General features: G+C 43.2%; 1 protein-coding gene across 2 annotated transcripts; it reads right to left on the minus strand.

Moving 5' to 3' along the window:
* Nucleotides 1-1,018: 1,018 nt before the first annotated feature.
* Nucleotides 1,019-4,100, minus strand: LOC117844123 (G-type lectin S-receptor-like serine/threonine-protein kinase SD2-5). Of its 2 annotated transcripts, XM_034724952.2 has the most exons (3): nucleotides 3,876-4,100; nucleotides 3,626-3,773; nucleotides 1,019-3,252 (listed from the first exon to the last, which is right to left on the minus strand). In XM_034724952.2, exon 3 carries the CDS (start codon nucleotides 3,170-3,172, stop codon nucleotides 1,169-1,171), a length of 2,004 nt encoding a protein of 667 aa, XP_034580843.1. In that variant the 5' UTR covers nucleotides 3,173-3,252; nucleotides 3,626-3,773; nucleotides 3,876-4,100; the 3' UTR covers nucleotides 1,019-1,168. The 2 variants fall into 2 exon arrangements, with proteins under 2 accessions (XP_034580843.1, XP_034580802.1); XM_034724911.2 differs by having other exon boundaries at nucleotides 1,019-3,773.
* Nucleotides 4,101-13,056: the final 8,956 nt, after the last annotated feature.

Raw genomic sequence — 13,056 nt, forward strand, 5'->3', positions numbered from 1 at the left:
ACATTTGCACATTCTTTTATATCCGAGACAGTTATTGTTTTATGAAATTTGTTTGTCCTGCCATTACAAAATAGGTAAAGGAAAAAAATACAGATATATTAATTGCGCACATATAAACTTAACACTTTGAATATAATTATGGCTTTATTGAATGTCTCACATAGGACTCTACGCAATCATGGCCTCGATTGTGGTGGTTATTGTAGCTGCAAACGCATCTGCACACTGAACTGAGCCTAGCAACACGCACAAGCTTTGCACGTCGAAGTCGCTAATTTTTCATTTCAGGATTACGACGTCGCTAATAAGCCGGCACAACAAGAAAATATTTGTTCTTCGTGCTAATCACTACCCATTCCCAACGGCCAAAGCTTATGGACAGAATTTGAGCAAACAAAGCTTTATAGTGTGTCCTTAACACTCCGAAGCTCACGTCAAACTGGTAAATGCCGTGTTGGCAAGCCCGAAAACTAGAGTACACCATTAGGAAGAAACACATGTAACTTCTGTCACATAATCAGTGTGCTTGTTCTTTGCTTCATTTTCTTTCTGGTTTTTTTGTTTCATGAAACTGCTCTTAGAGCTTTCACCACCTTGTACTTTTATTTTATCAGTATATATATAATCAGTAGGGGGCAACCCCTCCTGTTTCCTCAAAAAAAAAAATAATCAGTATGCTCCTAATAGGGGATATGAGTTCAGAAATAGCTCGTCATCCATGTCCAACTTGCTCACAATATATATGCTACCCTCTCCGCTCCAAATTATAAGTCATTCCAAGAATCTTGGAGAGTCAAAGTATCATAAATTTGACCAAATTTATACAATAATATAATAATATTTATGATGTCAACTAAGTATCATTAGATTCTTTATCAATTATATTTTCATAGTATATCTATTTGATGTCATAAATCTTTATATTTTTCTCTATAATTTTGGTCAAACTTGAGATGCTTTGACTCTCCAAGATTCTTGGAATAACTTATAATTTGGAATGGAGGGAGTACACATTACAGAGTTTAAATTGCTATTTCCCTTTATAAAGCAAGAAAATGATCGCCTGCTGTTGTGGGTATGTGCCGCATTCATATGGAAGAGAACAGATATTAAGACATGCATTAAACGAAAACGAGCAGCTAACAAGCAGAGGTAAACAATAGTTGTATCACCTAGGCGCTGATAAATGTGACTCAGAAGGCACATAGGAAGAAGTTGATCCCGCTACATCGGGATTGCTTGATCCAAAACTAGCCACAAAAATGCAATCAGGTGTGGCGTCCATATTCATCTCGCCTTCCAACACCTTGGCGACTGTTGACATCAAGGGCCTTCTGCTGCTATCAACCTGCAAGCACCACATGGCAAGCTTCATCGTTTCCATAACTTCCTCCACATGGAATTTCATGTCATTACTGCTACTGTCCACCAAATCAGACAGCTGACCAGACCTAGCCTTTTCTTGAAGCAGGGTTATCAAATGGATGCCCTGCTCGGGCTGAGATTCATCCAAGTTCCGTCGACCACAGATCATTTCGATCATCACGATCCCAAAGCTGTAGATGTCTGCCTTCTCGGTGATTTTTGAGCCCAGCCACTCAGGTGCTAGATATCCACGCGTTCCTCGCATTCGAGTCATCACTTTGCTCTGGTCCCTATTTATCATTTTTGAAAGTCCGAAATCTGAGAGCTTTGCATTAAAATTTTCGTCCACGAGAATATTTTGGGGCTTGATGTCTAAATGTGCAATCTTTTCCTTGCATTCTTCATGGAGGTACGACAATCCCCTAGCAATAGCCATGATGATGTTACGTCTTGTTTTCCAAGAAAGACTGAATACTGGACTTGTGTCAAAAATCCATTTATCCAATGAGCCATTGGACATGTATTCATAGACAAGGAGCTTATGTGATCTCTCTGCACAAAATCCTACCAACCTGACAAGGTTAAGGTGATGGATTGTGCCAATAGTCTTGACCTCTGCTAAGAACTCTTCCATTCCTTGCTCGACACCCTCCAAACGTTTAACAGCAATAGTTTCGTTGCCTATCCTGCCTTGGAAGACAGATCCAAATCCACCACAGCCAAGCTTCACTGAGAACTGGCTAGTAGCCACCTTCAACTCATTAAAGGAGAAACGCTTTGGTGTCCCAGGTATGCTATCTAAGAGTTGGTCCTGGTCATTCTTGAACTTTTTCCATATAACAGCAGAAACCAATATCCATGTTAGAGACAAGCTTGTGACTGTGGAGGTAACAATAATAATCATCCTCCTTTTATCTGAGCGATTACCTTGTATCTTGACAAACGCTGAAAAGCGATCTGTTGAATCTTCTGCAAATAAAATTAGCTTTTGCTCCGATAACAGCAAGCAGTAACCACCATCACCACCAGGACCATAATTCTGAAAAAGCACTACCTTGCAAGAGCAATCCAATAAACATGATTGCATGCAGACAGTTTGTGAAGAACCTGAAATGGCTTTTGACAAGAACAGACTGTAACTGAAGTAAGAAACATCATTGAGTGGTATCAGCTGGTGCTCATGTGCATGGTTGCAGGAAATGTTTGATACGGGTATGCACCCAGAACCTGGAAGCCGATCATTTTGGAACCTAAAATGGCTGAAACTAGGACAAGAACATTGTCCATTATTACAAACACCGTAATCACCACAGGCCAATGGGTAATCACAGAAGTCCATGACCATGCTCAATACATCAAACAACATCCGTGCTTTGCTTGGCTCCTTCAGCTCGTATAGCCTCAAATGCCCGTCAGATTCTAACCTCATGAATTGCAATGAACTTGCTGATGGTAGTGTGAAGATCTTCTCTGGGAATCCAAGGCTGCCATTAACAAATGCATAACAAGTTGATGGTGTAGAAGTTGATATTGGAGTAGTTTGTGTCAAACGTAGTTGTAACCCACTTTCAGTTTGGAACAACTGTGTGTATGCTGCTGGTTCGAAGGAGTACTGCAGCCCATTCCACTCTGCCGATAGATAAACCTTGGAAGATGGCCATTTTGTGTTTGTGGGTTTGGCACTGAGGTTCATTCCCCTACATAGTGATTGGCCCATGACCAAAGTATCTGTTGGGTGGTCAAACGACTGCCAGACTGCGGAATTATTCTCATCAAAAAGCACAAGGTTTCCTGAAGCAAGGCTCATGTTTGCAACTGACTTGTTCGATGTAGCTGTGGACCAGATCGTGGTGCCATCACCATCGTGGAGGAGCAAATCCCCTTCTCCTGTGAAGTTCAAGATGGCATCATGGCTTACAGGATTGTCAGGGTTAGCAGACCAGATGACTGGAGATTGGGGTCCCAAAAACACTACAGCGAGAATGAACGAATGACCATCTGTGGTATAGAAGCCAAAATAACTTGTATATGAGATTCTGCTATCGTTAAGAATGGGGAGCATAAGATGAGTGTTTCCTTTGTCGTCCATGGATATATTACTACTTAGAATATTCGAAATATTCCAAACATTCGATTGAGCAGCAGAAGGGAGCTGGGCAAGGATGGTCAGTGGAAAGCAGAAGCCAAGCAGTAATAGAAGAGCCATCGACTTGTTAAAATATTGCATGTTCATCATTTTGTACGTATGATAAAGAAGAACCTTTGATGTCCTAGATATGACAAATCTTCAGGATTCCGATATATAATGGAACACCACTCAATCATAGCTCCGTGTCTCTGAACTGTTGGAGAGAACCACAGTGCACAGAGAATCTTGTTCTCTGAGCAATTTCTACCTGATACAAAATCTGAAAGGCAGAGAGACAACAATATTAGTAGCCGAATTGGGAAAAGATGCAACTCTTTCTCTGTTTAGCGCTAACTGGAGAGCCTGTCCAGGTTCAATGTACCACGGTAGACGGTAGGTGCCTCTCCTTCCTCGAGCTCGGCGCTCCGTCTTCACCAAGTTTGGCTAGCCAGCTTCCCCGTGCCGCGCTTCATCTTCTCCAGCTCCCCGTGGACGACAACCCCTTCCTGCCAACACCTCCAAGGGCCTGCAGCGCCACACCGGCTTGGTCGGGTGGAGCAGAGAGGAAGTGCGGCTGTGTTGCGGACTTTTGAGCTGCGAGAGGTACGTATCGGCATCGACACGGCACAGCAGTATACGATAAGTAGGTTACTGATCACATCCCATGCATGTGGACCAGCTGCATCCATGTGTCCGCGTCAGCATCCGTCAGATTGCCATCCGAGGGCAGGGTGTCCCTCAAAACGAGAATTTGGAAAACAGAAAAAGAAAGATGCAGAAAAAAAAATGTGGGAAAAGCCGTTTGATGAATGGTCCAATTTGTCGACTCTTCAGCCTTAACGACTTTTCAGTGCCGGAATTTGAGAAATTTTACAACTTATGTTTGGTTTTTACTACTTTTCTGCTCGTTTCTCTTCCGTCTATTCAAATTGTAAATTTTTTTAGCTTTGTCTTAAATTAACTTTTTTTATCTTTTCCCAGAATAAAAGAATGTATAAATATTAAACAAACTAATTTTACTAGACCGTAAACATATTTTTATAAAACATAGTTTTTATAAGTTTGCTCAAAATTTGACAAATTACACTTAGGATGAAGCTAAAATGATATACTTCGTCCATTAAAAATTATAGATGTATGAGTAGGTAACGCTGGCACTATCAATTATAAACCACATACATACACTGCGCCAAAGGGGTTTGTACAAACAGTTACAAAATAGAGATTTAATCATTGTCAAAACGATTGAAATTTGGCATTATGGTCAATCACCTTAATTTCTAATTGAATAAAATTGGAGAGGAGGATTTAGGGTTTGGGTTTGGAGGCTTGGTGTTGGGCTTTACCTGTGGTCGTGGGAATAGATGAGCTCCAGTGCAGCTTGCCGACCGGCAGTTAAGGTAGGAGAGACGTGGCGGAGTGGAGGCAGTGTGGGCACCACTAAAGCCGGGTGGTGGAGATGGCGAGACGGATTCGTGTCAAGTAGCGGTGATGGGTGAAAGGACGTAGATGTTGCCTAGAGAAGGGTGAATATGCATAACCTGAAATTTAACACTTACTCCGCTAAAAACCGGAACCTCCCATTTTTACTCGGGCAGAGTGATCCCTAAATCAATGTGTAGCAAATGAGCCAAAGATTAAACCAAATTGGGCGGGTAAGCTCAGGGGTGTTTATCCACAGGCTAAAAAAGTTCCTGTTTTTCATAAATAAAAACACCTGAGTAGATCAACCAAATTCACTAGTACAACAATGAATACAAGCAATGAGCAAACTAGCAAAGAGACACAAGGATTTATTTCATCGAAGTTCAGATTCACCTAAGGCGAATCCTATATATGAGGATCTCATTAAGTGTAAGCTTTTGCAACTTAATAAAATTTGTTAGAATTTTCTAGAAATTAATTGCTTGTTTTTAAGGATTTAAGGTTTTCTAAGGTTGTAGTTAAATTATTAGGCATTTAAATTTCTTTTAAAATGTCAATGAATCATAGGAGTTTATTGTTGCATTCGTGCTGGTGCATTGATTTTGGTTGTTTAAATTCAAATTTGTATTTGAATTCATTTGTTTGCCCCATTTCAAAAATAGGAAGTCTTTTTCTTTTCTTCCTTTTTCTTCCTCTCTCTTTTGGCCCGTTTCTCCTTTCGGCCCGGCTCCACAACAACAGCACCGCAGGAGCCAGCCCAGTAGGCTGGTCCAACAGCGCCTCCTCCACGCCAGCCCGCTCTCGCACCGGCCCCGCCCATGTCTCGTTGACGGGTGGTCCCCACCCGTCATCCCCCTCCCCTTGCCCTCACCAAGTCGGACTTGAGCTCAAGTCCTGGTCGCCTCTGCGCCCGCCTCCAGTCTTGGGCCCGCATGCCAAGGACGCCTACCTCGGGCCTATAAAACCCACCGTCGCCTTCGCATCTACCCTCACCAAACCTCAAACCCTACGACCTCAAGATCCAAAGCCGCCCTCGCGCCTGCAACCCTAGCTCGTGCCCGCCGCGCTCAATCTCCACCGCCGCCGCCTTCCCGATGACCGGATCATCGCCCGAAGCACCGTGAGGAGGTGAGGAAGCTACCCGTGAGATCCCGTACGCCCCCGTGCCTTCTTCCATGTGCATGAGCTCGTCGGAGTTGCCACCGCCATGCCAAGCCGCGCCCTGTCTTCACCGCGAGGCCCTCAACACCCTTGATGCGTTCACAAGCCTTCCAGCTGCATTCAGGGCCTCACTGCATCATAATCTGAGACTTCTAGGTCGAGATTGAGCCTGCTCCAGTGAGACAGCCTTGCTCCGGCATCGTGTGCCGCCATCTCCATCGCCGAGCGTTGCCCGTCTACCGCCAGCCGTCCGATTGCTAACCGACGGATCCGATCCAATTTGACCGGAGTCAACCGGTCAGCGTACCGGTCAACACCGAGTCAGTTGTGCACTTTTTCCTTAAGAGCCCCCATCTTTTCTAGTTTTTGCATCTAAATCCTACCATATTTAAATCTAAGTCTTTTTTCTTCTGTTTTAGCCCCTACTCTTTTATAAAATATCACCCGCCATCCTAGATCTGCTCTTTTACGCATTAGACCTTCTGTTTATATGTTTAGTTAGGTTTTAGCCCTCAGTTTCTTTAAGTTTAGCCCCTGCAAGTTTAGTTTTCTTGCAGTTAAGCTCCTGAACCTAGTTTAGCTCATATCTTTAGCGTTTCAAATCTGTTTTAAGCTATTCTTGCGCCTATGAGTTTGTGCTGACACATAGATTAGTTTTATGGTCCAGTTTTGCTCTGTTGCTACTGTTTGATGTAATATTTTATTATTTTAGTCCTTTATTTGCTTGCATGTACTTGTTTGATGCGCATAAAAGGATCACAGTTCAAGGGATTCAAAGAGCAAGGCTTTGAAGACTTTGAGCAGCAAGAGCAAGTTTAGGAAGGCAAGCCATGTGCTTGATCACAATTTGATCCTATGCAACCTTTACTTTTATGTTCAATATACATATGATATGCACCTTAAGTATATAAACATGATAGGTTCTATTTAAGATGTGCCTATTTTTATCCCTACACCTTGATCAACCTAGGTTTACTGTAGTTCTTGCTTAGTTGCTCTAACTGGGTATGCTGGTATTAATGAACCAATGATTAAACTTGTTTTATTTATGGTATACCTTCCATTAATACAAGATCACCATGGTTAATTGGAACATGGAGAACCACCCAGGAAAACAGTACAACCACAGGAACTATATGGCTCTGGTCTTGGCTAATTAATTAGAAACTGTAGTTTGCGGTAGCTTTACCCGAAAGGGGCAAGAGGGGGAAATAGTAGTTGGTGTAGAGCCCGACCTTTAGACTGATCTGCTCTATGGTAGCTTCATAGTTTGAGAGAGGTTTACGCATTGCGGTGATCATGAAACCTTAGCGCTATCCTTACTAGAGAATCTTTGTAAAAGGCCCCGTAGCATCCCTATGAAATCACACCTCAAAATTGTGGTATTATGACTGGCCCGCATAGCATGGTTGGGTCTAAAGTTCTTTTGAACTTTTACGCGACTTACGATGAATGTGTACAACCTCTACCAAGTGTAAAACTGTTATAACAGTCGTGCTCATGGTCAAGAGCGGTCTAGACCCTCACATGAGTAATTTATTGGAAGTTGAATTAAATTAATGTTAATTATTGCTATTATCTTTATTTTTGTTCATGCTTAAGGTGGGTGGTATAAACTTATACTTAGTAATTGCTAATAAAACTTGACCAACCAATTAAAATGTTGAAATGCTATTAAACCATAGTTTATTCTTGAATAGCCTTACACTACACATTTCCCCAATGCTTGCTGAGTACCAACCCTAAGTGTAATCACTCTTGCTAAAACCACTACTCAGACCAAGTCAACTTTGAGGAGGTTCCTGAAGACTTTGAAGAGTTATAGGCGTATGTGTGCCACCAGTCAACTGCCTGTGGAGTCATCGTCATCTTTGGAGTTCTGCTGCTAGAATAAAGATTCATTTTGCTATTTGAATTAAAGACTTTCGGTCATGTAATACATTTAATACTCTCTCTTTACGTTTTGGCACTATTTATGGTATTTACTAAAGTCGTTGCATGTGTGAAACTTGATCCTGACACACATATAATTTATTCATCTAGTTTTGCCTTTAAAACCGGGTGTGACATTAAGATACGAGTCTTTTCCAACTCCCTTCTACCGAGTTGGGTCTTTTTCAACCACTTTCTCACTTCACTATATAGCTACTTTCCTTGTAGAGGTGAAGCAAGTCCTGCACAAACTTTCCTGGTGCTCTCCGCACCTTGGGAGCTTCCAGGTGTTGCCTAACCATCTGGGATGCAAGCCTCCAAGAGTAACAAATGTTTCTTTTGAAACTTGACAAGGCAAAATAGTGTTCAAGAGTTGAGTGCTCTTCAAATCATTACAAGCAATCTTCCGACTAGTAACGAACCAAAAAGTGTCATAAATGCATTTTTTGCGTCATAAGCTGTGATTTATAAAGTGGGAGTGATGAAAATCCTTTGTCATTAGTCGAGCATAAATTGCGACTAGTGAAGTTCCTTATTTCATTGCATCACTAAGATAATGCCGAATGAAAATTCATCCGACATATCATCATAAACTGGCTCCTACGTAGCATGGCACGTCGGACCACTGTCGGATGTGGCATGACGGTTGTGAGAAACTATTTCATCATAGATTGAATTAGGCCCAATTCTTGTTGGACCGAGCCCAATAATTGTTGTCGTCATAGATTGATTTAGGCCCAACTTGTTATGCCGAGCCCAATAATTCCTGTCATCATAGATTGATTTAAGACCAATTCTTCTTGGACTGAGCCCAATAATTGCTGACATCATAACTTGGTTTAGGTCAAATTCTTGTTGGATCAAGCACAATATATACTGACGTCATAACTTTGTTTAGGCCCAATTCTTAATGGATTTAGCCGAATAATTGCTGACATCATAACTTTTGTTTAGGCCCATGAAATAATGGACCAAGGGGCGAGCTCATGAAATTTTGGGTCCAGTTATTTTCGGCTGTAGCCCAATTAGCGCTTAATTAAAATATAACCTAATTTAATATTATATACAAATCAATTCGGTAATTGATAGCACAATTAATCTTTACATACCACACATTATTATCTATGACCAAAGAACAAGCACAAGCATATTGTCCATAATAGATCACAAACAACTACACATGATATCTCTTTGACCAAGAACAAAGCTGGTGTAGAAACACATTAAGCACAAACCACAATACTCATAAACCAGCACAAGTAGCTGGGAGGACATGAGCAGATTCCTAAGAAACACATTGACCTTACCCTCTGAAGTTTAGTAGTTGATGAAGGAGGTACTCAGTTTCTCTTACTGCATTCTTCAAACTCTCAATCTCCTTAGATTGCATTTTCATTGCTGCATCTGAAGCTTGTGCCTTCATCTTCAAGTCGCTCAACATTTGCTCCTGTTCAGCAACTTGTTATCTTAGTTCTGCAGCTTCTTGTAGCCCTCCCAAAATAACTTCAGATCTTGAGCTTGTAGCTGAGGCTGGCTGCACAGCCACATAATCAAGGAAGGGACTTGACTGCAAATCATGAGGACTAGAATTTGATACTGCAACCCCAAGAATTGTTTTCAACATTTCAGCCTACAAATGAAAGGAGCAAAACTTATACTTCAATCTTAAACAAAGCAACTGAATAAAGTAAAGAATACAAGAGCTTGATAATCACTTGTTTAGTTACATACCACGACATGTGATTGAATTTTAGTAATGTAGGAACGTGATACTAGGCCCTGCACAATAAGTATTTGGTCAGTTGTCTTAGATATAAGGAACATAATGTACCATGACCATAGAAATGCAGATGTCGGCGTTGTAGATAGATCTAGAGTGGCCAGTGAAGTGTCCCCACATCAGCGGAGACTAAATATGATACAAATATCAGTCCCAGGAGGCTGTTCACACATTTATTCAACAAATGGATCATAGATCATACAACTCCCGAGGGAGCGGGCGCGACAATGAAATGATAAGTAAATAGACAACAGCAGCGAGCCAAGCTACAGTCAAACGACAGCAGAAGCATTCTGCAAAGGCCAATACCACAGGCAGCGTGGGGTGTGGAAGCAACCTTCTACTCAAAGTCCTTGACGACGAAGTCCGGGTCTTCCTCTGAAGCCACAAAACAAGGGTGAGTACAAAAGTACTCAACAAGTCCAACCCGTCCACGGAAGGGGATACAATCAAGATTATGCACAGGATATATCAAGGATAAGGGTCAGGTTTATTTGCCATAAAGCTAGGTTTTGCAAAACATGCAAGGGTTCATTTTCAAAAGGAGGTTTTCACAAAACATTTCCTTTAGTAACCAAGTCATTAGGTGGGGTTGAGCCTACACAAAGGATCCAAGTTTTCATGCTACCGGACTCCCCGTCCACGGTAGCTCATGGCACAACTGCCGGACACTTCCAAATCCAACTCACACCATGAAAATCATCCATCACCCAAACACTAGTTATGTGTCCAAGCCGTAAATCGTCCAATGCCGTGGACACGGCTACCCGGATAGGTTTTATCTCTGCAGAGGTTGTACACTTTACCCACAAGGAGGGTACCGCAACACGATCACTTTAGTATCGGTGCAGATCCTATCAGAGCCATTACCCACCTTAGCTAAGACTGACTAGCCAACACGGAAGCAACCAAGGGGTTAACGACCTTCCAACGAGGTCTTAACTGGGATCTAAGTTCACACAATTTTTAGTCCTTCTCCATGGTCTCCCATTGCTCACCAGCTCTCCTGATGGCTAACAGACCAGCTAGTGGGATTTATGCTAAGACACCGCCCACACAAACGGTCAAGTGGTTGCATGATATTGGGTTAGGCAAGATGGTACATCAACTCGATCCTTAACTGTGACAAGATGGATATCTCCCAACCTTGCTCAAACACAAAGTTACAAGCCCAACTTGTTGGCATCTGACACAAGAAATACCCATCCATCTCATCTAAGCATTCCTTTTCTTTATTTCCAAAAACCCATTTTTCTTATTTGAAAACACTCACACATTTATTCTTTAAATAAACCATTGCAGTCATGATTGAATTGAGTAACAAGGTCCTAAGCATTCTAGCAGTAATTATCATCCAAATAGAGCAAATCATATTTAGAGATAATTATAGGACAATCAAGGAATGTTCATAGCAAACAAGGGGTGGCTATCCAACCGTGTTTCAGTAGTAAAATAATATGCAATTTTATAAAATAGGCCAATAGGTTGTGTTTGAAAAACTAGGATAAATATGCATCAAAGGGTGATATTGAACTTGCCGTCCTCGTAGTTGGTCGGGAGATCTAGCTTGCGGTGCTAGTCCTCGAGCTCGGGCTCACGGTCCAACTCCTCCTTGTGCTCCTCCTCGGGTACACAATAAATAAAAGAAAAATAAGATTTTACTCATTCAGCTCGAATAGAGAATGCAAAAGGAAAAGAGAAGGAATGAGTATTTTCATAAAATTTGGAGATGACTCGGCAGAAGTATCTTGGAGGATGCCGTGGTCGAATTTGGGATTAATCTGGGAAGTTTGGCACATGAAATGATGAGATAACCGTGTATTAGGGGCTTAAAACAAGTTTTAGGACTAAACTGTGAGAACCAGGGACTTGTTTGTAAATACTTGTGGGAGGTGGAAGCGCTGATCTGTGAAAAGAGTTTGAGAGAGGTGGGAGGGCTATTTTGCGAATAGAGAAGAGCTGGGGGTTAGATCGAAATTGAAGGGGGTTTTCTTCTTCTTTCTCTGAACCGTTACTTGGAGAGGAGAGAGGAGGGGAAACTGGTGGGGTCCAGCCGGCCTAGGCTTGCTAGTGGGGGAAGGTAGAGGAGGCAGTGGGGACTCCATTATGGCCCTCACCTTGGCGAATCGACGAGGGGAAGTGAGGGGGCCAATGGTGGATAGAGGGGGCGGCTCGAGCGGAGCTCCGACGAGGGCGGCGCGTGGGGTGGCGCTTGGGCGTAGGGGGTGGTGGCACTGGTGGTATGGGGGGAGAGGGCGAGGTGGTGCCGAGGCTCCGGGCGTCAAGGCCCCTTTTATAGCGGCGTGGAGGAGGAAAAGACGAACGACCAGCGATGTGGGGGCCGGCAAGCTCCGTGAGGCGCGGGTAGGGGCTGCCGGCGGTGTAGTGGGGTGGGGTCGGTCACTGGAGGGTGGTCAGCATGCCGACCGCCAGGGGGCTCGGGCGCGTGCGCGGTAGGAAGGCTAGGCAGCGCAGTGTGTGGTAGGGGGGCCGGTGCTGGGCAGGTAGGCGCCGGCCAGGGAGGAGAGTAGGCACATGCGGCCAGGACGAAGAAAGAAGAAAGGAGGAAGGAAGAAGAAAGAAAGGAAGAAAGAGAAGGAGGAAAAAGAAAAGAGAAAAAAAAAGGATAGGGAAAAAAGAGAAAAAAAGAAAGGGAGAGTTGGTGGTGATTGCGGGAAAATGGTCGGAGCACGCATGGCGATTTGTCAACCGGCAACGTGGCGGAATTTGCGAAGAGGATAAAAATGGTAGTTGTTGGCTTTGGGTGTCGAGATGGTGAAATCGTCGGGAAGACGGGATTTTCGGGAGCTCAACAGTAAAAAGATTGAAAACAAATTTTAGCAGGTGATTTAAGTTGTTGATTTTTACGGATGTTACAGCCAAGTAAGAAAAGGATCTCAAATCTAACACAATACATGGAGAAATTTACTTTTCACTAATGAAATACTCCAGCAGCATAGGTGTCGTGGCCACAACTAGGCACAACTAGGCTCCGCTTCAGACAAAAATAAACATGAGCAGAGTGCTCTCCGATGAAGCAGATGTAGATCTAGAAAATTGGAGGGGACTACAGAGAAAAGAAATGAGATTCTCACTTGTGGAGCTCGAAGATGTAGTGGCACATTGTTGGACGGGGCAGCCGGTGCTTGCACAACGTCCTCGCTCAACTGCTCAGTTGCGCAAGCATGGGCGCAGCTGCTGCAAGGACATTGAGATTGCCGCCGCTGCTAAGGTACCCCGCGGCTGCCGAGGTCAGCCGCGACCA

This window comes from Setaria viridis, chromosome 1 (assembly GCF_005286985.2).
Source record: "Setaria viridis chromosome 1, Setaria_viridis_v4.0, whole genome shotgun sequence".
Lineage (NCBI taxonomy): Eukaryota > Viridiplantae > Streptophyta > Magnoliopsida > Poales > Poaceae > Setaria > Setaria viridis.